Below are 26,020 nucleotides of genomic sequence, written 5' to 3' on the forward strand. Positions count from 1 at the left end.
TCCCAATTGTCCCTACTTCTCATTGGAAACATGGTCAGTAACACTTAGGCAACATAGCTGATAATCTTGCAAGGAACCATGTTACTCCACTACAAAAACAGCAGCATTCATATTGAAGGCCATATAACATTTCAAAATTTCTCAATGAATTCTCCTGCTCTTGAAGCAAGTGAAGCTACCAGGTTCACTTACCAGGTTCTGTACAGTTCTTGTACGGAGGAGACACTGCCTTAGCATCTGTGCTGTTCTCATCGATATGCTCCATCAGCCTCCGGCCAAGCCACTCGTCATGCACCTCCAAAGTGTAACTTGTCACATAGCAGCCTAGGAAGAACACAATAAAAGTTAAACTGGAAAATGCCAGCAAGCATCTGATTTTTTTTTTTTTAAAAAGGAATATAATAAGACTCAGATTTCTGGTGGCAATCAGATAAATTCTTGCATTGCTGCTTTCCCCGGATGGAATAGGCAAGCTTTACTCTTCCTTTGCAACCAGCAACAATGCAAGAAGTCCAAAGCGACAAACTCCAGACTCCTCTTTTTATAGCTGGATTTCTTGCCAAGCCACAGGCACTTGAATAGATGGGTCACTCTTCTGTCCCATCTACCTCACCCTTCTAAAGATCTCCAAGTTTCCCATGCTCTCAAACTCAGACTGCTTTAACACTAGTATCCTACACATTACTTCATTTCCTTTCTTCCAAAATATCCTTTCATTTGTTTCTTTCACATTTGCCCAGCTCCCCTCTAAATGGATCCCTACTATTCAGTTCAACTAGTCCTAGTCCTGATGAAGGGTCTCGGCCCGAAACGTCAGCTGTACTTCTTCCTATAGATGCTGCCTGGCCTGCTGTGTTCCACCAGCATTTTGTGTGTGTTGCTCGAATTTCCAGCATCTGCAGATTTCCTCGTGTTGCAGTTCAACTATTTCATGTGAAACAGAGTTCTACCCTTTCAACTTACTCCAGAATCAGAATGCTTCCTCATGAATTGCCTTTCTGTATTTAACAATGGTATTTGTGCTTAATGCCATTACCTTTACACACCTATGAGACCATAGATACAGTGGATTCCTGTTCACTGGGACACATTGGGACCAGTACATTTTGGCCCAATTAAGTGACTGCCCCAATTAGCCAAAGTTTAATGGAAATTATTAAAAAGGTACAAAAAAAAGACAAACTATCATTTAACAGAGTAACAAATTATGTATTTAAATGAATACAGATCAAATTAGAACACCATCAATACTACAAAACTGTATTTGTACCTAAAAGTTATCAGAGAGATTTGTCCAGAGTACATTGCTGTGTTCTTTTGATAGACTAAATGAACAAAATCTGCGTCAACATCTAGTGCAGATAATGGACTGCCTTCATACAATGCTTTTGATGATTGCATCCTCCAAATCTTTTATTTTCATTCTAACATTCAAGATGATTGATCACAAAGGCACACGCAACTGATGCTATTTAAAAACGGTTCACTCTCAGCACCCTGTAGTGTCTAACGGCCACCCAATTGTAGGAGACTGGTATAGTTTCTAAGTAGCATCAGTCGCAAGTCCCAATTAGGTGGCATGGTGTCCCAAATGAACAATGGGAATCCCAGCTATTTTCTTAATTATTTTTTGTTCATTAAGAGTTGTCCCAAATAAGCAGATGCCCCAATTAATCAAAGACCCAACTAACCGGAATCCACTGTATTTTTATTGTTAAATGAATCCTGTTCAAAGGACCATTTAATCACACTTTATATGAGCAAGTGTCTCCTGGCACCAAGCTTGTCTTTCACCATGTTGGTGTTGCGTAATAATTTACATAAACTTTCTCCAAGGCTGCTTTCGAGTTCACTCTTTTCAATGTCCTCTGGACATTCAATTATTAGAGGAGGGAGAAGCCACCAGTGACCTCAGAACATTCAGAATTCTTTAGAAACAGAAGAAGTACTTATCAAAATCTGGTCAGTGTTCTAATATGGGAAAGGCACCAGCAATGCTTTGTACAGCAAAGTCCAGCAGTCTGTGCAGGAGTGTGACAATACCAGATTATCACTTTCAGTGAAATTGATTGAGAGATAAACATTATCACACACACACAGGAACTTTTACCTAAGGGAGACAAGGCCTTGGCTTAAGAACCTATCCAAAAGACGCTGCCTGCACGGAATCAGCACTGCAATGTAACATTAGCTTCATGTAGATATACCTCCGGGCATGATTTCAACCCAGAACTTTCTAACATAGTGCTGAAAGAAATAGTTCCCTTTCCACATCTGCACATTTCCCTCATATCCTCTGTGCTTACATGAAATTCATTAAAAGCTTTCAGAAAGTCCACATAACGCCACATCCACAAGTTCTCACTCATCCATTTCATGTGTTTCATCCTTTAAAAGATTACAAAGGACTTGTTTGGCGTGACTTCCATTTCATAGATCCAGGTCCACTTCATTGGATCCTGTCATTCTTCACACAAATCCTGTTATATTTTTCAAAATATGGATTTCAACAGTTTCCCCACATTTAATGTCAGACTTTCACTAAACTTTTTGAAATATTGGGGATTTATTAATCCCTTAAGTTTCCCAATACAATTTCTGTACTATTACTGATTTCATTTACTGTAGTTCCTCCTTCTCACAGCAGTTCAGGAGGCTATCTGTATCTTTCTCTGTGAATGCAGAACCACGGTAGGAACCTGTGAAGAGAAGAGACTGCAGATACTGGAATCTGAAGCAGTAAATGACCTACTGCAGCAACTCAGCTGGTCAGCACTACACACTATGATTTCCTCTGTGTCTGACTGTAAGGGCCCTACCTTTGTCTTTGTAACATTGCCCTAAGTTCCGGGTCAAGCAGATGTGGATTCAAATCCAAGAGGAAAAAGTTTCCTCCAGCAGAATACAGCAACTGGTGAGGAATGTACAATCCAACAGAACAAAGAAGTTTATTGAATAAGATGGACTGAAGGCAGAAATCATATGTTGAGGGAAACTATGTTTTTGAAAAAGGTGCAATCTTACTAAGAGATGATAAAGATTAGCTTCATTTGTCATAAGTACATAGAAACACATAGTGAAATGCACCATACACAAATCGAATCAGCAGGGATTGTGCTGGGCAGTCTGCAAGTGTTGCCACCATAATTCCAGCACCCACAACTCACTAACCCTAAGCATATGTCTTTTGTAATCTGAGAGAAAATCAGAGCACCTCGGCGAATCCCACACAGTCACAGGCAGAACGTACGAACTTCTTACAGGCAGGACGGGAATTGAACCTGAATCATGATTGCTGGCACTGTAAAGCAATCTGTTAACCATGCTGCCCCAATATAGAGTAACTATGTAGTAACTTGTTGTAAGCTTCTTCATTTTATGCATTTCATGGTGTTGAAGCATTTGGTTTGTGCTAATGATTGAATCTACTCTTTACTGGCACAAATGTCTTTGGGGAAAGTCGTAACTATGAAAGTTGTGATTATTGTCGTAAACGCAGATGCAATGAAGAACTTACTTGCAGCAGAATCACAGGCACATAGCTTCAGCATACAACATTCACCTGAAAACTAAACAACTTATGCACAATTTTTACAAAAAAAAAAGCACAGTATTGAAACAAAAAAAAGTCCATTGTTGAGCAAAATGGTCACAGTATTGCTCGACTGAAATAGTGATTATGGTTGTGCAGGTTGATTCGCGAACTGAGGGGTTAAAGTGAATTATCCACTCTTCAATTTCGACGACAATGCTGACTTTAAATGAAATATCTGTTTATTCACCTGTCCAGGGACCTCATTATGCGTTCTTGTGCAATATTTGGTTACGTGTTTATAAAGTGCCAGGAGATACGCTACATATGTTAGACATGCAGCAACTGTTGTGTTGTAAGTAGCGTTTGAAAAAAAAGTTTAAAATAAATACAATTTTGCAGTAAACCATTATACAGAAGAGAAAAACATGAACTAATCTGAAAAGGAATTTGCCTCAACAAACGAGTCTAATCCACAATGACTATAACAGCTGGACCATCAACAACCAGAGTGGCTTAGTCTAAATGGAACTGAGTGTGTCCAACAGAACTCCTTAATCTCACATGCACTTGTCCAAGAGAAGACACACAACAAAAATAATCTAAATTTTTATCATACATGTGCCAAATAACTTGCACTTCTTTTTATTCCAGTCTACCATACTTTCTATTTCAGAATTAAATTCAGGAGTTAAATAGAGAAGCAGTTTGCTTTTTCAAAGAGGCCTGTTACCTTCTGCCAGCTCGTAGAATGGTATGTGTGTTTCTGCATGGCAGAATTGCTGAATGCTGCTGGCTCAGTATATCTCGTATTTCCACACGGAGTGTGAAAAGTTGCAGCTTCCGTTTTGAGAATCTGAAGGGGGCTGCCTCTCAAGTTCTGGTTGAACTTAACCCCAAGCTTCTGATCTATTGTCACACAGTATGGTTTGGGGTGGGGGTAATTCAGGGGACCTCCTGCTAGGCTTGTTCTTGGGCCTGCCCAAGTTGGCCATTCACAGGTCCAGGCATAAGGCAGTTGAGGGCTCTGCCCGAGCCAACTGCTGCCCCTCTTCCTGTATTACATCCATGCCCAAGTGTCCTCAGAGAAGGAGCACGTGGTCTCTATGGGCACCGAGAATGGTGGGCCCCCAGGGAATGTTTTTTACATTATAATATTTGAATTTGAAATTGTTAATAGTTTTTGTGAACCCCTGATTATTGTGTGCATTTGTGGATGAATAAACTTTTGCACATTTATGAAATAAAACAGCAGCATCTAAGGCCGATCTCTGGGAGACTCATCTGGATCAAGTCCAGCCACCAGGATTATGCCCGACTCACAGGGCCCTTCCCAGTCTGCAGTAGCCATTCTTCCCACATAACACATTCCGTCACTTTGCTTTAGTAGCATGGAAAGATGGCCACTGACGCAGAATTACCCCCAGTTCGCTGTCAAAACAAATACAAGGTGAGATTATTTTGAACTTTAATAATCATGTCCAATGGAGTGTTTGTGTAGGTGGCTGGACCATGTTTAAACAACTTGTCCCACCCACAAAGGCCCAAAAGGACAGGATAGGAATAGCAGGGCAGTAAATCAAAACACAACCTTACAAGTCCAACTTAAATTTATTAATATGCCTGGAAAAGCCAGCAGTGGGCAGATGGAGTTCTTTTATTTTAAGGAACAGCACCCTCTGTGGGCCACGAGAATGAGAAATGTTACCCAGCACTGTGCCTGTCCTTACTTAAACTAGTTTCCAGACAATTAAAGTGCAGAACCAGGACTTCATTCACATACAAAACAGAGCTGTCATACATTCTAATGTCAGGAAGCAGCTCAAATTGGATTACATTCTCCCCATCTTCAATAAGCCTTGAAGCAATTCAAGGCTCATCGCAATAATCTTCACTCAAAACAGAGAGGGGATAAAAAACAAATTGAAATTATGATCCCTTAGGGATTATCCTGGGGATTTCTTTCACCTGGATTAAATCTTGCTGGACACAGCACTGCAGTGTGCCTAGAGCCCATGAGTTACAGCACATCTAGATCTTGGTTAGCTCCAACACTGAGCTCAGGATCTCTTCTCTTGTTGAATCCTGCTCTTTTCAACATCCCAGATATTCATCATACTGCCATACCTGAAGTTGTCCGGATATTATACTTAAAGAATTCCCCCCTTCTAAAACACTTCTCCTTTTAGAACTGCCTAAATGTTTGCCTATCCTAACAAACTGCAGCCTGTGTCAAGTCTAATGGAAGAGCATTCCTGTGGAGATGATAGGGAAATGCAGGTCGGCATTCTCACTGTTGTTGGAGGCACAAAGGAAATAACCTCCCACTGGTAAGTCAGCCAGAGGATAGAACATAGTTATCATTGGTTAAAACATCAGGATGTGGGTTCCAGGAAGGCTGTTTACAATTCAGGGTTTACGCTGTGAGGAGATCTTGGCTCTATGCTGACGGGTTATACTGCGAGACTAAACCAGAAATTGTAAATTCACCCAGGCTAGCTTCCAGTTCCTTATTACCAGTTACAGTACATTCTAAATTGGGCTTGATACTCCGTCCAGCATGAAGAAAATATGCTTGGCAGGGCAGCAAACAGCAGTTAACATCCGAAAAACCTTTGGGACACTGGCAGGCTTCTCAGCACAACCCTTGCTGATTTTGATTTGAATGCAAACATCCCATTTCACTGTACGTTTTGATGTACATGTGACAAATAAAGCTAATCGTTTAAACAAGAAAAAACATGGATGCAGCAGTTCATGCTGGCAGGGTAGAAAGAGAGAGAAAAAAAAAATGGGCCAAAAAGTTGGTGACAACCTTGGGTTGCATTAACACCTTTGGTTGAGAAATACTTTAAGGTAGAGGAAATTTCCATGGAAGAATTACTTAAACAGAATTACCAAAACCTCAGGTTGAAGTTCGCTAACGAAAGCCTTAAGTTACTGAAGACGATAACACAGTATGTTATAGGATTGTGTTTTCACCTGTGCTGCATCAGTGGGAGTTCAGGGGAAAAAATCTTCACTTGATTGGATTGCATATCTATCAGAAGGTATACACTCAGTGGCCACTTTATTAGGTACACCTATACACCTGATATTAATGCAAATATCCAATCGGCCAATCATATGGCAGCAATTCAATGCTCAAAAGCATACAGACATGGGCAAGTAGTTCAGTTGTTCAGACCAAACATCAGAATGGAGAAGGAATGTGATCCAAATGATTTTGACCATGGAATGATTGTTGGTGCCAGACATAGTGGTTTCAGCATCTCGGAAACTGTTGATCTCCTGGGTTTTTCATGCACAACAGTCTCCAGAGTTCACAGAGAATGCTGCGATAAATTAATTAAAAACATCCTGCAAGTACATGTTACAAGAGTGGTGTGAAGAACAGCACCTCTGCACACATAACACGTCAAATCTCGAAGTGGACCACAGCACAAGACCACAAAACTACACTCAGTAGCTAATGAGTGTATTCTGGACAGTGTTAGTCCATAACAAAGGGCATTAGCCCTTAACTGCCACCAGCTGGACAGGCGCAATCACGGAATTCATGGAGACAAAATAAAACGTAAAACTTCACACACACTGAAGGCTGCACTTTACAGAGGTTAATCCTAAGGAATCCTATTTCCAGTTCTGGACGACAGAGGAAAGTCAGAACCCAGATGTGCTGTGCGCAATCTGACTCCGTTCACCGTTGATGATTTCCCATTCCAGCCCCGGCTTGGCTGAACCCCAGCTGAAGTGTGACATTGTCACTGTGCCGTGTTTCGCATCAGATGCACAGCTAAGGTGGTTTTATGTTGAGACAGTCAGGCTGTCTGTCCAAGTGAATGTAAGTAACCTCAATGCAAGGGGAAAGCAGGGGTTTACATTTCATAAACAGCATTTAATTAAAACTGGCGAGCAGAACTTCCCAAGGTTGTGACAGTTAAAAAAATGCATTGATTCTGATAAAAAAAACCACACACAGGGTGTTGCAATTTTCTATTCTCTTTTTCTGCAATCAACTTTGTTTTCATTAATCCATACACAATTAGCAGATTGTGTAGTTTTCTTTTCATGTGACTGTGCAAAATGGACACTAGTGAATCACCAGCACACCTGATTGATGCCCCTTCTGATGTTTATTAAAGTAATCAAGATAAAAAATTTGGGGTGGTGAATATGTAAAAATGGTTGCCAAATGGCTATTGCCCATTTTCCACTCTTACAGAACGCTAAGATCTCACCCAGATAATAGCATGTACTTTCAATTTTATTTATCAATCAGTCCAATTGTGACCCACAGGGTCAGAGAGCACTCCAGCACAGAAACAGCCTACTCAGCCTATCCAGTCTGCACTCAGCAGTTATTCTGCCTAGTCTCCAAACCATGGCATTCCCAAGAAAACATTCCTCAAGAGGTTTCAGACTATTTTCTGGATCATCACATTTCTTACACATTCTCCAAGTTACGAGTCCTGCACTGTGCAAAGGGGTAACAATCAGACAGGCTGCCTTGTCCTAGATGGTGCATAACTCCTTCAGTGTTACCGAAGCTGCGTTCTTCCAGGCAAGTGGAGAGAATATCCCAACTGGTTCTACATTGGACTGAGCTGTTTATAATACAAACCTCATCCACTGATGCCTGGGTTAAGACATTCCCAATCCATCAGAATCATTGGGCTACAGGGCACTGGCAGCCTGCTGGGGAACCAATGGACGGGTATAGTCCAGCACATTCCATTTTCCGTGCCAGCACACTGCAGCACGTAAGTACAGAAAACGCGGAGATCAAATAGGGGTGTATCGGATGTCTCACTTTATGCCTGGACTCAGTCAGCACTCTTGCAAGCTGAGACACCAAATATACTTTGTTTTCATATGTGGGTGAATGGGGGTCATTAACCTTCACTGAACAGAAATGAAGTTAAGAGGATGGTTCACCTTTCAACTTTTATTAGTATGCCTAATTTTATACAGTTAAAGTCAATTTATTATCTTAAGAGTCATAGAACAATACAACACAGAAACAACCCCTTCAGCCCATCTAGTCCATGCTCAACTACTAGACCATAAGAGGAATAGAAATTATTCAGCCCATTGAGTCTGCTCTTCCATTTTATCACGGCTGATCCATTTTCCCTCTCAATGCATTTTCCTGCCTTCTCCTTATAACCTTTCATTCCCTGACTAAAGAACTAACCAATTTCCACCATAAATACACCCAATGACCTCCACAGCAACAAATCCCACAGATTTAACACACTCTGGCTAAAGAAATACCTCATCTCCATTCTAAATGGACATCCCTCTATTCTGAGGCTGTGCCCTCTAGTCCAGAACTTCCAGACTACAAGAAACATCCTCTCCACATCCACTCTATCTAGGCCTTTCAGTATGCAATAGTTTACAACAAGATCCCCTCTTCATTCTTCTAAATTCTAGCAAGTACAGCCCCAGACCTATCAAACATTCCTCATACAATAATCCTTTCATTCTTGGGGAATCATTCTCCTGAACCTCCTCCAAATCCTCTCCAGTGTCAGCACATCCTTTCTGAGTTAAAAGGCCCAAAACTGCTCACAATACTCCAAGTGAGGCCTCACCAGTGCTTTACAAAACCTCAGCATTACATCCTTGCTTTTATATTCTAGTCCTCTCGAAATGAATGCAAACATTACATTTGCCTTCCTCACCACCAACTCAGCCTGCAAGTTAACCTTTAGGGAGTCCTGCATGAAGACACCCAAGTCTTTTGGCACCACACATTGAGTTTTCTGCCCATTTAGAAAATAGTCAATTTTTCTGTTCATTCTACCAAGTGACCAAATACTTCCTGACATTGTATTCCATCTTCCAGCTGCCACTTCTTTGCCCATTTTCCTAATCTGTCTTAGTCTTTCTGCAGCTTCTCCACTTCCTCAGCACCGCCTGCCCCTCCAGAGCCTCCACCCATCTTCACATTGTCTGCAAACTTGGCCACAAAGCGATCAATTCAGTCATCCATTTCACTGACATATAAACGCCAAAAGAGGCAGTCTCAACACCAACCAGAAAAGGCTCCGAATATTCCTACTCTCTGCCTCCTGCCAATCCGCCAAACCTCTATCCATGCCAGAATCTTTCCTGTAATACCGTGGACTCTTAACTTGTTAAGCAGCCTCATGTGTGGCACTTTGTCAAAGGCCTTCTGAAAATTAAAATACAGAACATCCACTGATTCTCCTTTATCTATTCTGCTTGTTCTTTCCTCAAAAAAATTCCAACAGATTTGCCAGGCAAGATTTTCCCTTAAGGAAATCATGCTGACTTTGGCCTATTTTATCATGTGCCTCCAAGTACCCCGAGACCTCATCCTTAACAATCGACTCCATCACCTTCCTAAACACTGAGGTCTGGCTAACTGGCCAATACTGTAATTTCCTTTCTTCTGTCTCCCTCCCTTCTTGAACAGTAGAATGATGCTTGTAATTTTCCAGTCCTCTGGAACAATGCCAGAAGGTAGTGATTCTTCAAAGGTCATCACCAAAGCTTCCACAATCTCCCCAGCCACCTTTTTCAGAAACTTGGGGTGTAGTCCATTTGATCCAGGTGATTTCCACATCTTCATTCCTTTCAGCTTCCCAAGCACCCCCCTCACTAGAAATAGCAACTGCACTCACCTCTGCTCTCTGGCATTCTCAAACTTCCGACACACTGCTAGTGTCTTCCACGGTGAAGACTGATGAGAAATACTTATCCAGTTTATCTGTCATTTCCCTGTACCCCATTACTACCTCACCAATGTCATTTTCCGGCAGTCTGATATCTAGTCTCATCTCTCTTTTACTCTTTATGTATCTGAAAAGAAACTGGTGTCATTTTGATATTATTGGCTAGCCAACCTTATTTCATCGTTTCCCTCCTTATGGGTTTTAAGTTGCCTTCTGTTGGTTTTGAAAAGCTTCCCTATCCTCTAACTTACCCACTAATTTTTGCTGTATTATATGCCCTCTCTTTTGCTTTTTGCTGTTTCTGACTTCCCTTCTCACCCGCTGTTTCTGACTTCCCTTCTCAACCACGGTTGTACCACCCTCCTTTAGAATACTACTTCTTTGGGATGTATCTATATTGTGTCTTTTGAATTCATCTCAAACTCCAGCCATTGCTGTCCTGCTGTTATCCTTGCTAGTGTCCCTTTCAAATCACCTTTGATCAGCTCCTCTCTCACGCCTCAATAATTCCCTTTACTCCACTGATACACCTACCTTTAGCTTCTCCCTCTCAAATTGCCAGGTGAAATCTATATTATGATCATTGTTCCCCCCAGGGTTCCTTTACCTCGAGCTCCCTGATCAAATCTGGTTCACTACACAACACCCAATCCAGAATAGCTCCAGGCTTTGCATCAAATTGCCTATTATTACTCTTACAAAGGTCCTTGGAATACTTCGCTATTTAAATCCTTTTAGTTTAAGGGAAGTTTTCTTTCACCTCTTTGTATCTAGTTTATTTAACCTTAACAGATAAATTATCAAGACATTATTGATTAACCGAGTAGAAATAGTAATAACGTAACATTAAAAAAAAATCACATCCACAGGAACTGGCGCTTTGGTCCACAATGACAGTGCCAACCCTGATGCCAATTAAAACTGCACTCTGCATGCCCCCATTTTCCGTCTGTTCATGCACCACTCTAAACGTGTGTCAAATGCTGCTGTCTTATCTGCTTCTACCACCTCCCCTGGCAGTACATACAGAGCACTCACTGCATTTAAAAACCTGCCCCACAACCTCCTTTAAACTTTTCCCCTCTCATCTCAAAACCACACCCTGAATATTTTGACATAATGGCTCATTTGCAGTGATTTGTCCATCAGAAGCCCAACATAGTGGACTGAGTGCGTTTAGCAGGTAAGCATTAACTAAGCACATTGCACAGTTGTCAAGGCATGAAGGGTCAAGTAGAGCGCAAAGCATTACTGCACTCTTGGCATTACAGCACCGGGGCTGCCCACGGCCTACACAGGTGACACTGGCAAGAAGGTATAGAGTGCTGGATAAAAACTAATATTCAGGAACTCAACTAATCTCAACGCTTTCAATTTATCAAGTATAGCAATCCGCTTTGAAACAGAAGTAAAAGAAAGCTGCATTCACATCCAGTTGCTGTCCTGTTAGCCAAGGACAACTTTAAGTGAGTCTCCAGTTTTAGTGGAGTTGAGAGGAAACCCCTCCAAATCTGAAGAGCTATGCTGTTTGGAATGGACATTCCAAGCTCCCCCAGGAACTGGAACTCCTTCTCTGCCAGGCTAAGCCCCGAGCTTTCCAATGGTGGTTTAATTCCATGCGGATACTTCACGCTTCCTGCCATTTGCTTTGAAATCTGGCCTTGGCCACAGTTCTGGTTTACAATGACCATCCTACTAGCGAGACACACATCCTGCCAGTTGCACCGTGTGATGCAAGCAATGTTTTTAACCATAGCTCGCGTCTAGGTGATCAATCAAATGTCTCTGCAAAGGGACTGGCCGAGCATGGTCAGTGTGCTGCTGTGCACACTCTGAACGTGCACGCATTAATTTCTTCCCTCCCAAAAGGGGCAGTGACCAACCATACAATAACATCATGATAATTGCTTCCAGGCTCACCTTTGAAAGCATTTCAGCAAAATTAATTTTTTTTCCCCACAAGCGTGCTCGCATGCTAAAGCTGTGGAAAGCCTATTTTGAATCAATGTTTTTAAAGGCAGGAGAAAACCCAGGAAACACAACTGAGAAGAAGACAAAGGCACAGCAGTCCAAGTGTGAAGGAGAAGGTCTGACTGGAGCAGCTCTTGCTGAAATGGTAACTGGCCTTGCACTCCATCCCTCTAAACAACATGGTCAGAGTTAGGAGGATCACATCACTTCCCAGCAAGGCACAGGCTGTCGTTACGCATGGGTCTGCTGAGACTGACGTCAGGGCCTGTTCCCGGCGTACACAAACACACGCACATCCTGCTGCCAAACACGCTTTTCCCAGCTGTTCCTCACAGGCAGCTCCCACTGTCACTGACCACTTCCCCCAGTGCAGGCCGGTGGTAACACCTGCACTGCCAACACCCTATGTGCCTGTCAATAGCATCAAAGAAAAAGGAATCAAGTTCTGGTGCTGCAACGGGCAGGGGGTGGGGGAGGGCAGTCGCTTGGTGCCGGCAACTTTACCGAGATGAAATACGAAGGTCAATTGTGTACTTCACTGTTTGACCTTTGGCACCTGTACGCTGCTCAAAGTCAGACCTGAAAATGAGCAGGAAGTAGCAAGGATCGATCAGCCAGCCTTCAAGCACCAGACTACAATTCTTGCTCTTTTATGTTACGGCTGATTTTGCAAATTTGCAGTGACCAGGAGTGACCGCGCACCAAACGACGCCTCATCGTTGGGCTGCCACTCCCTCCATCTAGAATGGCGCCAAGTGCGTGGGAACTTTGACTGAATGCATCACAGCCTGCTCCCCAATGCACACAAACGCAGAGCGGTGGACCCAGACACTTCTGTCAAGGGTACACCTTTCTCCCCACCAAGGACATCTGCAAAAGGCGACTTCTCGGAAAGATCACCCCCATCATCAGGGATCACAACCACCTAGGCCTTGCCTTCATCGGGCAGAAAGTACAGGAACTGAAGACCCACAGCTCAAGGTTTAACAATAGCTACAATCAGGTTCCTGAACCAACCCAAAAACCTTAATATTACCTCAAACTTTCTTTTTCCCTTTCTTAATCTTCTAAAATGTCATTCGGCTTATTCTGTTTTCTGTTGCACACATACAAATTACATAAAATATGTTAACTTATGTTTACATTCATTTACACTTGCCCTCATAATGTGCTAAGCTGCCGACGCTGCAAAAGGAAGCTAATTTTCAAGGCATTTATAATCTGTACATGCAAGTCGAAGTTTATTGACAACATTAAACTTGAACTTGTTGCAGTGCAAGCAGAAGAGGGAAGCAAAGTTGGTCAGAGAGCGAGGAGCAGAAAGAAGAAGCACGAAAGTGAAGTGAAAGAGAGAGAAAGGAAGTGTCCAGAGCAAAGGTGAAAGGAAATTATATCAAATGTCAATGATTCTGTTGTAAGCTTTGGGACGTCTGCTGCCGTAGCTCATCAGTCCAGGTCCCTGGCACACTGCGTAACCAGTTCAGCTGGTTACACAGTCGGGGCGTGGACTCCCAGCACAATTAAAAACAAGAGCTGTTAAAGGGCCGATGAGCACTCTCGAGCCACTCTGGGAACTCGGTATACCTGCGTCCATCTGAAGCAACTCGAGTGTCTGCTAACCCGATTGGTTAAGGGCTGCACCAACAGAGCCGGCCAATCACGTGGCAGAGGATATTTACAGCGCCTAGATTGCTCCTGTTAGGACTTCATCCTTGGGAAAGAAGGTGCCTGATGTGCTTAGAAACATCCACCATCACACTTACTACCTTAACAATCAACTAGACACACCATGAGGCAGCACAGTAATCCTGGTTCAATTCTGACCTCGAACCCTGTCTGCTCAGAGCTTGCTCAATCTGACCACGTGGATCACCCCCGGGTGATCCGGTCTCCCTGACATCCCAGGGGCATGCAGGTCGATGGCCATGATAAACTGCCCCCAGTGTGCTGGTAAGCGGCAAGTCTGGAAGGAATGAATTGGAGAGTCAGGAAAATAAAGTTATATTGAAGTTCATAGAACACAGATCAGTCCAGCATATTATCAGCCCTCAAACACATAATGTTGTGCCAATGTATATAAACCTTCTCCATGAACAATCTATCCTTTCTCTCCTGAACAGTCCATAACCCTCCATTATTCTTACATCCAGGTGCCTCATTAAGTCTCTTAAATGTCCCTAATGTATCAGCCTCTACCACCTCCCCTGGAAGTGCATTCCAGGACGCACCACTCTGTAAAACATCTTCCTTCAACATCTCTCCTAAACTTTCCTCCACTCATCTACGGTATAGTGTGGTCTCCTGAGGCCAAAGAACCCCATTCCATACTTTACCTCTCAATAATAAATAAGGATAATAAACCTCATTCTGTGACACCTCTGACTTTTCTGTGTAGGGGCAGCTGGTCCTAACCTCAAAGGTTCACTATCCCAGAATGCAACAGTCCTTATGTTCCACAAGATTGAAATGGCACACAATGAGGAAGCTTCGCCATCATTTTGACTCTATGTGATTCTTCCCCCTCCCCCCCCCCCCAAATTATCACACATTAGTTACCACAAGGTATCCTCTGATCACATTCACCGGTTTGATTACACGTGAAACAGGCATTTTCCACAGGTGAGGAACAACGTGACGTCAAATCCAGCAGCTATATTTATGGTAAAAGCGAGCTGCTTAAACACAGCTAGCCATCTGAAAATGTGTGTTGGTGTTGTGAGGCAACAATGAGCCGGGGTGGGGGGGGAGGAGGGGAGGAGGGAGAGAGAAGGGCAAGGGTTTGGAAGATACGGAGGGAGAGGGAGGAGCGGAGGAATACATGGGATAAGATTGAGGGGGAAAATTGAAAGAGTCCAGCTCAGTGTTTATTACCTGCAGATTCAAAATCAGCCGCAATAGCAACAAAAAAAACCAGAAACACATAACGTGAACTACAGAGTCCAGTCCACAAACCGTGTCAACTAAACTTTGCCCAAGACCTGAGCTCCACTCCAGCATCATCCCCCGACAGCTTCGAGGGAGAGGGAGAGAGACCATTCGAAAACAGGGACCATCCTTTGGGAACAGCGAGTGAGAGGGAGGGGGAGAGAGAGAGAGAGAGAGAGAGAGAGACTGACACGCAGACTCCTTCTGGCAGCAGCGAGCGAGAGGCTAGTAGACGGCACTGAATATCCACTCGCTTTCCACTCTTGCCCTCGATGATTTCAATCTTCCTCAGCACATTATACGTCGAGAAATGGAGTCAGTCATGGGCCGCCTCCAGGTTTCTTGGTCTCGAGGCCACACCCTTTGCTCACGGAACACCCTCCAGAGACAGCGGAGTGCCAGATTGCTCAATCAGCCCGAAAACACACCAGCAAAATGTGGATCACTTGCTTGCTCAAACTGCTGATTAATACTACACTGGAATAAGTGGCAGTCTCTGATTCTGCTTAAAGTAAATTCCAGTGGCTACCGAGGTCCACAGCCAAGTACCATGGTAAAGAACATCCAGGTCCTCTTTGATTCCCTGCCTAATACACGCTTGCTTTTCCACTGGTATTCAATACACACTTATTGCATTAAAGTGATGACATCCACATCCAGGTGAGAGAAAAATCGATGAGACATCAGCAAGATGCAACAGCGAGCTGCTGCGGGCAACAGGCTGCCATCTTTTCCACATTCCAAAGCAACTATAAAGCATTGCATTAGGTGCGAAGAGCTTCGAGATATCCTGAAGGAGATATGAAAGGTGGCGTATGGATGCAAACATTTCTTTGTCAGTAGCCACTGCGGGCATAATCCCAACGGACTCCTCCCGCGCAATTGTACAACTACGCAAGAGTTTCAACGTTGCAAAATTCTATGTAGCACTTAAAGGGAATTTCTATGTTTCCAAGACCTTTGAGGAACCATTGAGTAACCTAGTCACACAAAGCCACAGACTTCATAAGCAATTAATGATGCATCGTGTTTAGTTTGTAAAATATTACCCACAAATATGAAATATACAGAATGCAATAAATGTCTCTTTATACTTGTACTTAAAATTCTGGAGAATTTCTTATCCAACCTAATGAAAAACTCCTTGCTTGACATACCTGACATAGTGAGATAAAAGGAGATTCTAGGGGAAAATAGTCTGAATTTTCTAGCTTTAGTTTGTTCAACTGTAGGCAATTTTTAAAAATATATTTTTGCTCAGGTACACTTTGTTAATTGAAGCATGAACATTTTCTTCACTTTGTATTCTGAAGATGAAGACTTCACAAATATCAATACTCTTGGTCAACTTATTACATTCTGAAGTGTGTTACAGCCAGTAATTCTTGCCGTGAAAGGGGACACCTCTTCTTCCTTCTGTTAGGGAGAGAGAGAGACAGCCTGTGGCATGTTGAATTGCCGGGTGAATGATTTGTTTTTGGTGTACTGCATGGTCTTTCTCGGGGGCTTTGCTATTGTTTGCTTGGAGGGTGGAGGGTGTTGATGCTTTTCTTTCCTGAAGTGAGGAGGGGAGATCGATGGTTTGCTGCTATTTGTGCGTGGGAGGAGGGAGTGGAGGGGGTTTGGGGTTCTAATGTTTTTACTATCACTCATTCTTTGGGGCACTCTTCCGTTTTTGTGGATGTCTGTGAAGAACCAGAATTTCAGGATGTACGTTGCATACATTTCCCTGATAATAAATTAAACTACTGAATTATGCCCTTTTAAAGAAGTAGCTGGAGAGTCACATAGCTCATGACGAGGAGGAAGTTCAATGCTGCCCAAATGGATTAGTCCTGCAGATATGGGAACATGGGTTCCATCCCAGGTTCAGGATCAGCTAGTAATGAGTACTGGAGACACGAGAGACTGCAGATGCTGGAAACTGGAGGGAACTTGGTGGGTCAGTAGCACCTGTGTTCAGGGTTCAGTTCTGGACTGCAAGTGCCCCATGGAGCTGACAGAAAGTAACCAGTTACTAGGGATGTCAGCTTGGAAGAGCATTTTTACAATGGATTGCTTGCCCTTCTAGCGAACTTAGAGAATTTTTTGGAGATAGCAATGGTGCACCTTGAGATACTTCAGAACCATGCAGAAGAGCAGAAAGATGCAAGCTGTTGGCAGTTGCGCATTTACTTAAAGAAATACTTTAGTTTATAACATTTGCTTCTATGGGCTATGTGACATTGCCAGAAATATTTGGCTGATTGGTGACGATGTAGTTAAACACCAGGTAAGAGGTAGGACACACTCTTGTTTGGCCCACATCTATTTTATACAATTGCTAAGATGTATCAGAATGCAATGGTGGAAATCCAGAGAAACACGCACAAAGTGCTGGAGGAACTCAGCAGGTCAGGCACAGTCTAAGGAGAGGAACAAAGAGCAGACACGTCGGTCCAAGGCCCTTCTTCAGGACTGGGAAGGTTGGGGAAAAGCCAGAAGAAGGTGGGAATAGGGGAAGGGGTACAGGCTGGATGGTGATAGGTGAAGCCAGGTGAGGAGGAAGATAGTTGAGGGAGATGAAGTGGGAAGCTGGGAGGTGATGGGTGGAAAAGGTGAAGAGCTGAAGGAGGAATCTGATAGCAGAGGAGAGTGGACCATGGGAGAAAGAGAAGGAGGGGTACCAGAGGGAGGTGAAAGGGAAGTGAGAAGCAAAAGGGTAAGAGAGGAGCCAGAATTAGGAATGGAAGAGAGGGGGAGGGAAGCGAAGTTACCAGAAGTTGGAGAAATCGATGTTCATGACATCAGGTTGAAGGCTACTCAGACGGAACATGAGGTTTTGCCTATTGAACCCAAGAGAGACTGTGGACCGACATGTCGGAATGGGAATGGGAAATGGATTTTAAATGGTTGGCCACAGGGAAATTCTCCCTGCTGCGCATGGAACAAAGGTGCTCTGATGTATCTGACCTGGTTTAAAGGCACATGCAACAAAACAGATGGCTTATGGAGGCAAATTTGGATGATTATGGGGTATGGGAGGAAAAGGTATTTATTGTTCAACTCATCAAGTTACTCCCCTCAATAATGTTGTTTTATCCAAAGCTGCATCTTTCAGAAAGCAGGGTATTTTACAATGCATTTAATCCGGTAGCATGGTTCACTTTGAAAAAAGGCCCATCACCAGAAATAAATCTCTTTAGCTAGTGTGTGGTCAGAGCTTTCGCTTTGAGTAAACCTGCTTAAAATAGTTTTAAAAGCCTCTCTCAAATAAATTATGCTGAATCATTTGTCATTTTATTGGGAAACATTATTTATCAAGAGGCCAACTGGTATTTGATAGGTCAGAAATAAACTAGTCTCAAAATGGGCTCAATTGAGGAACTGAGCCAGTCTCATAGGGTGGGGTCAGATTTGATTCAGGCACACTGAATCTCAGAGCCAGAGCAAACAAATGGTGCAAAGTAGAGGCAAGACCTTCTGGGATGTGCTTAACTTACAGTGCATTCTGGTTAATCAGGGCAGGTGCATATTTGGGACAACTCTTAAAGAACAAAAATTATTTGAGGAAATAGCTGGGATTCTCTTTGTTTATTTGGGATACAATGCGACTTAACTGGAACAGGAGAGTTCTGGCGAACAGTTTCTAACTAGTATCAATCTCGTGTACTTGCGTAGACACTACACCGTGCTTCGAGCGAGCAACCTCCAAACAGCACCAGTTGCACGAGTGTGTGTTCAAAAGGCAGCGATTTTTGTCATTAATACTTGGCGAGAAGCAAGCAGTGAAATGATTCAGAAGTGTTTTGCTCTCTGAGGTTTCAAGCATTTGGGCTTCAAGATGCCAGAAACGGTTGGGAGTAAAAATGAAACGATTTCACTTCAACAAGTCAGGAACTAAGAATTTGAAGGTATTGACAATCTTGAATGTTGCAATGAATAATGAAGATTTGGAGGATGCATTTGTCGAAAGTATTGTATGAATCCAGTCCACTCGCTGCACTAGGTGTCTGAACTGATCTTGTACATCTACAGACAGTCAAAAATGCTGGCCGATGGTGTAGTGGCATCCGTACCGGACTTTGAGAAAGTGGCCCTGAATTCGAAACTTCAGCTAACTGAGGCAGACCTTTAATTGGGCCAAAATGTACTGGTCCAATGTGTCCACTGTATTGAGTCATTCTTTAACCAAACCATGTAGAGCCCAGGGTTTATTGGCCCAGACTGTGCTCCTTCTCAAGTGGTGCTTTCAGGGAGGATATTTTGTGGACTACCATGCTCCTTGACTCAACCGTGGACGGTCCCAATCACAGCTGCAAAAGGAAGGTTGGACATTGGGCTAGTAACTCCATCCCATATAAACCCAGCGCCACAGTGACACCAACAAGACGTCATGCCTGGGAGAGGAAGGATCAAGGAAATGGGCTACACCTGGGGACAACTTGAAAGACCGGCCCAAGGTACAAGGACTCTGGCAAGCTGCTGTCTGCAGCCTTTGCCCCAGTCACGAGTGATGGGCTTACGAAGAATGATCCCGACCTTCATAACTGCACATCACAGTGCAAAGGGATAGATTGCACTGGGCATCTGATGTTGGGCTATCTAGCATGACCTCATTCAATGGAACCAGCACCAGGATCGAAAAGAATGGTGCAAGAATGTAGTTTATTTCACTTTAATCAATTAGTTTATTAATGTATTTTTCTATTTAAGTGTCTTTCAACATCTGAACCATGTTTAGATAGATTTGAAAAGGTCTTTGTCAGTATAGGCCGTCAGAATGATCTGGGGTGTGGCATTAGGATTCACCTCCTCAGTTCATAGACCAGTCTGCTTTGTAGGAAAGCTACAGCAGTAAGGTTTCCAGCTCACCTAGACTCACGGTGCCAAGCAGAGTTAGCACAGCTGCAAAGATGGCGGACGGGCCTAGTTAAACACAGTCCACCCTCCGCCCTCTATCCCTATTGCCCTGGGAATGCAGTTTCCACACAACAACTGAGTGACCTCCTGGGACAACAGAGAGAAGCCCACTTCTCATAAAGGCCAGTCTGCACAAGGGCAGCTCGTTTCCAGCAAGAATGGATTTTTACTAAAACACTGTTAGGAGACACCAGCGACTACAGATGCTGGAGTGTAGAACAAGACACAGGATGCAGGAGGAACTCAGCAGGCCAGACAGCACCTGCAGCCAGTCCAGATAAAGGACCTTTATCCACAGTATTAACTGTCCTTTCCCTTCCATAGATGCTGTCTCACCCACTAAGTTCCTCCAGCAACGTGCATAGCCGCAATTACTACTTTAAAAATAAAATCATGAATTTTATTATCTCAAAAGACTGCCAGATTGCCTTTGAGAAATCTGAACTCACATCCTGTGAAATACAATTTCAAAACTCAGGATTTTCTATCAGATCATTCAATCAAATTGATCTGGGTTTAGGCACGAGGAAAGGCCATTGCACTATCCTTGGAACAAGAGGCAGGAACTCCAGGGAAAAAGCACCAGGACACTTAGAAAGCTGTATCCAATTTACATTGAACATTCATTTCTCTAATTTCTGGCGATTTCTCCAATGTTTGGCAATTTCTTCCCCCCACCTATATTTTTTTCTATTCCCCATTCTGGCTTCCCTCTTACCCCTTCTCTTTTCCTCACTTGCCCATCACCTCTCTCTGGTGCTCCTCTTCCTTCCCTTTATCCCATAGTCCATTCTCTTCTCCCTTCAGATTCCTCCTCCTTTGGACCTTTAATTCTTCTACCTATTACCCCCCAGCTCCTTGCTTCAACCCCCCACCACCGCCACCTTCTTGGCTTCAACTATCTCCTGCTTGTGCTCCTTCCCTGCTCCCCACCTTCCTATTCTGGCTTCTTCTAGTCCTGACGAAGGGTCTCAGCCCGAAACATCAACTGTCTGTTCCTCCCCGTGGATGCAGCCTGACCTGTGGAGTTCCTCCAGAATTTTGTGTGTGTTGATCTGAAACTCCAGCATCTGTAGAATCTCGAGTTTGTGTGTCTGATTAAGGTCCACATATCTTCAACCTGTCAAAGTTGGTGCCAAATTCCACCACGTGATGTTGTCGCTACTCTTCTTGAGCAACGGAAAACAGTGTTCAGTGTCATAGATAAGATCACCATTTCCTCAGTTATTAAGCCAACTGTCTACAGTAGGCAAACAATAACTGGCCTCTTTACATGGTTCCAATGAAATGCTTCCTTGGAGTGTTCTCTTTCCTTGCTGAAGTCAAACCTGACTTACAGCAGAAGACCATTCTTTCAACAAAAGATCATTCCCAATCCCTTAGCTTCTAGGAATGTATACTTGGATTCAGGAGTACATTCACGATGTTATACAAGAAGCATCAATGTCAATTTCCAGCACACCTTTATTCATTTCTGGGATCCAGCGGTTGTACACAGAGTTGAAGTACTCTGGCTTTTATCTCAGAGAATGTCCCTACCTGGTGACCAGATCTTTTGCCTTACACTATATTTGTCTGCTATTTGCTGCTGAGGAGATAGTCACAGTGATATCAGAAAAGTCCACTGAGAGTTTAAGTTCAAACTTCTTTGCTCAGAGTCACGGAGTTACACAGCATGGCCAGACCTACCAAGCCGCCTTCTTAAGCTTCTCCCATGTACCTGCCTTTGTCCCAAATCCTTCCAACCCTTTCTTATCTATGAACCCATCTCAATGTCCTTTAAAACATTGTAATTTGTCTTGCACGTGCTTGTGGGTCTGTGTGATCAAAGCAAAGTGTATTCCAGTGTCAACCTGGGTTTATTAATTCTATATTTTTTTCCAAACTGGCTCAAGTGGAAGGATGTTTTCTTTTGCCAAATTACAAAGTGGACATTGGAGGTGGTATGCAGTCATTTCAGGGGGACAGAGGACACTCGAATGTGTGGAAATTGGCCAGGCACAGAGATCTTGATGCAAAACAAACAGGCAGCGAGCTGCCCATGCGAGGGCTGGTGAACGCCGCTGTCACTAAGCTTCCTTAGACCTGCCCTGATGAGCAGCTAGCACCACACAAAGCCAACCTGCACCACTCAACAGGGAGGTGCACTGAGCCCTAGGAGGAGCCAGCTGACATTCTGGAAGATGCTGAAGAACAGCAGAGCCAAAGAAGTTTGAGGTCCAACACAGCTGCATAGGAGGTGGGGGAACCGGAAACAATACTCATTTCATCAGCAAGGAACAACGAGCGTTCAGACAAAGAGTTAACTTTGGTGGTGAATGCCAGGAGCTATTTTTCGAGGATGCGGAAGCCGTGCAGCAAGAGGACGATGATGAATTGGTGATATGTTCACCATGCATTAAAATTGACTTTAAAAAAAAAATCTAATTGTGTTCTTGTAAAAACTGCATATAACTTATGTTGAATTGTTTTACAGAAAAATCTACCGAAAGTGGTGGCCCAGTCCACCACAGGCAAAGCCCGCCCCAGCAACAAGCACATTTACACGAAGCACTGCCACAAGAAAGCAGCATCCACTATCAATAACCCTCATCATCCCGGCCATGCTCGTTTCCTGCTATCATCTTCGGACAAGAGGTACAGGAGCCTTAGGTCCCACACCAGCAGGCTCAGGAACAGTTATTACCCTTCAATCATCAGGCTCTTGAACCAGCATGCACCCCAACTCTGAATTGATTCTATAACCTGCAGACATGACAATTCATTTTGTGTGTCAGTCATGTCTTTCATAAATTCTGCTTATTTATTTTCCTGTAAATGCCCACAAGAAACTGAATCTCCAGGTAGTATATAGTGACATATACATACTTGGATAATAAATTTAGTTTGATGTTGAAACCTGTGAGTTTCAGGTGACACGATGACACGATGTGCCATCATGCTGCTGCATGCACAATAAACTTGAATTTGACTTTAAAGGGCAGTGACTTCATCTCCTAATCCCAAATCCACCAACTACAACATTGATCCAAGGCCTTACAAAATGCACACTTCACCATCAATTTTTTATTGGGAGTTTCCAATTGAACCAAAGATGTCCCAAACTCTGTAACCAGTGGTGTGCTACAAGGATCAGTGATGGGTACATTGTTGTACATTATCTATGTTAATGATAATGCCATGAACTGGATTACCAAATTTGCAGATGACACCATGATTGAGACATAGTGGACAGAGAGGAAGGATATGAAATCTTGCAGCATAATCTCAACCAGCTGGAAAACAGGCTGAAAGACAACAAATGAAATTTAATACGGGCAAGTGTGAGGTGTTGCATTTTGCAAGGGCATACTAGGATAAGCCTTACAGAGTGAATGGCTCGGGTTTTGAGATACGCAGTAGAACAAAGGGACCTAGGAATAGAGATCCTTATTTCCTTGAAAATGGCATCACAAGTAGATAGGGTCTTAAAGAGAGCTTTTGGCACGTTGACCTTCATAAATCAGAGCATAGAGCACAGAAGATGTTATGTTGAACTTGTATAAGACATTGGTGAGGTTGAATTTGGAGTATTCTGTGCAGTTCTGGTCACCTACTGGAAAAATATCAATAAGCTTGAAAGAGTGCAGAGAACCTTTACAAAGATGCTGCCAGGGCTTGAAAACCTGAGTTATAGAGAAAGTATGTAGTGGTTAGGACTTCATTTCCTATTGCGCAGAAGAATGAGGGGAGATAGGGATATACAAATTACAAGTGGTATATATAGGAAGAATGCATGTAGTCTTCCCCCCCCCCCCCCTCAGGTTGGGTGAGACTAGAATCAGAGGTCATAGGTTTAGTGTGAAAGGTGAAATTATTTAGGGGAAATCAGAGGGGGAGCTTCTTCAGGTGCTGCAAGTGTGGAATGAGCTGCCTATGGAAGTGGTATATGCAGGCTCAATTGTAACAATCAACAGTAGTTTGGGTAGATACATGGATGAGAGGGTTTTGAGGGAATTGGGTCCAGATGGGGCTAGGCAAAAGATGAGGTCAGAATGGACTAGATGGGCAGAAGGGCCTGTTTCTGTCCTGCTGGTATTTAAATAAAAAGGTTCATTTTATGAACAATCAGTAGGTATGAGTTATAATAATAGGCATTCATCTGCCCATCAAGCATCCATCTACATTCTCCTCTCATTCCCATCAATTCTCCCCAGATTCTACCACTCAACTGCACACAAAGATGCCAATTTAACACCGCCAGGGAACTGGAGCAGCCAGAGGATGCCCAAGGGGCCACAGGGAGAACGTGCAGTCTACACACAGACAGCACCAGAGCATAGGACTGAATCCAGGTCACTGGGGCCTCTCTCCTCCTCCGAATGCAGCCCTGCCTGGAACTCCGACTTCATGAAGATCTCAAATGCACCAGTCATTTAAGTCATGGCAATAGTCAGCAACAATCAATCAGCAACTAACCTGAAGGAAGCAAACGATTTGTTTATACAGCAGTACAGGGACCCCCCTCCCCATGTTGTTGACAGCTTAGAGATTGGCATTTGCCTTCCCTGCACAGAACCAATCGAGATTAGTTGCTCACACAAGCACCCTCACCAAAATGCCTGCTGGCATTACTCAAATGTCCAACTCAGCACCCATAATGATTCAACTGCACCCCACAGTAGCCATTTAATGGGACACAACCTCTCTCTAGAGACCAGACAGAATCAGGAACACAGCAGGTCAGACAGCATCTATGGAGAGGAATAAACAGTCAATGCTTCAAGCCAAGAATCAGGACACAAGTCTTCATGACTCCTGATGAAGTGTGTCCGCCGAAAACGTCAATCGTTCATTCCTGTCCATAGATATTGCCTGACCTGCTGAGTTCCTCCAGAATTTTGTGCGTGTTACTTTGGATTTCCAGCATCTCCAGAATCTCGTGTTTAATGTTAACAGTGTCCCTTTCCATTGAACTTGCCTCTCCTGCTGAGTGCTTCCAGCATTGTGTTTTGATTTCACCCTTCCGTATCTTATGTCTGCCAAATCATTTTCCTCTAATCCCCAGTTTATCTAAGATTCCAAATTCTGCAGATTACTTATTTCCATCATGTGAACACAACTGCATTGTGAAGGTCAACGGTGAACACTTTGGTGCCAGCATCCAGTTACCAGACTATTTATAAATCCTCCACTACCATCTGCACTTTGATGTGATACTTTTCATCTCCTACAAAGGCAAGAGAATGTGGTACGTCTGCCACACCATGAAATAATGACTGGTTAAATCTCAACACTAAAGCACGGTCCTCTGCTTACCTCCAACATAAGAAAACAGATTCTAATCTGCTTCTAGGAATTGTTTTTTTTTTGCTGCAAGTGATCAAGAAAAACCTTCAGATATGGTTTGAACCATGAACAACCTGGTTGAATTTCCTACTGGTGGCTTCCAGATCACTGGTAACTTAAGGTTGCAACTGTCAAATGTGCCTCGCCACAGTGCACCTGTTCTGTAGTCCAATGACATTTTCATGGCCAAAATGGGGAACCTTGTCTACACAGAGCAAGAAAGTACAGGCAATAAAACGTCAAACTGACTAAATGTTGTTCGGCAGTGTTTTCACTTCTGATGGAAACCATGCACTACAGGTCCTGAGCAGGCTGTGTGGACAGAGAACAATCTTCTTTAATGACAATCTTCTTCAGTGCCAATACTTGGTGAGACACTAAAGGTCTGATTTCTAGGTGCCCAGGATTTAATGACTTAAGATTCTGGCCATGCTACCTCCCTCAACTAACAACAATCAAATACTGGCCTCAGTTCAGAAAGCAAATTTCAACAGAAATGAAATGGAGAATACCGCTTAGACACAAACCACAACACGGACAGACAAAACCAGAATTTAACATTTCATACAGATGACAGGACAATGGCAAAAATAAACCAGTTCACTTCTTGATGGATCACGTCACAAAGTTCACTTCTTTCAGTGCTGAAATGATA

The 26,020-nt window shown here is 43.3% G+C and overlaps 1 protein-coding gene across 1 annotated transcript in view; it reads right to left on the reverse strand.

Annotated features, from left to right (window-relative positions):
* The window catches only part of slc24a3 (solute carrier family 24 member 3), a 340,988-nt gene that overhangs the window by 306,832 nt on the left and 8,136 nt on the right, over window positions 1-26,020 (reverse strand). The window contains exon 2 of the mRNA XM_073051404.1: window positions 193-324. Within this exon, the coding sequence (XP_072907505.1) occupies window positions 193-324 (132 nt within the window). The remainder of the gene's footprint in view (window positions 1-192; window positions 325-26,020) is intronic.

The sequence above is a fragment of the Hemitrygon akajei genome, chromosome 7, assembly GCF_048418815.1.
Source record: "Hemitrygon akajei chromosome 7, sHemAka1.3, whole genome shotgun sequence".
NCBI classification, from domain to species: Eukaryota; Metazoa; Chordata; class Chondrichthyes; order Myliobatiformes; family Dasyatidae; genus Hemitrygon; species Hemitrygon akajei.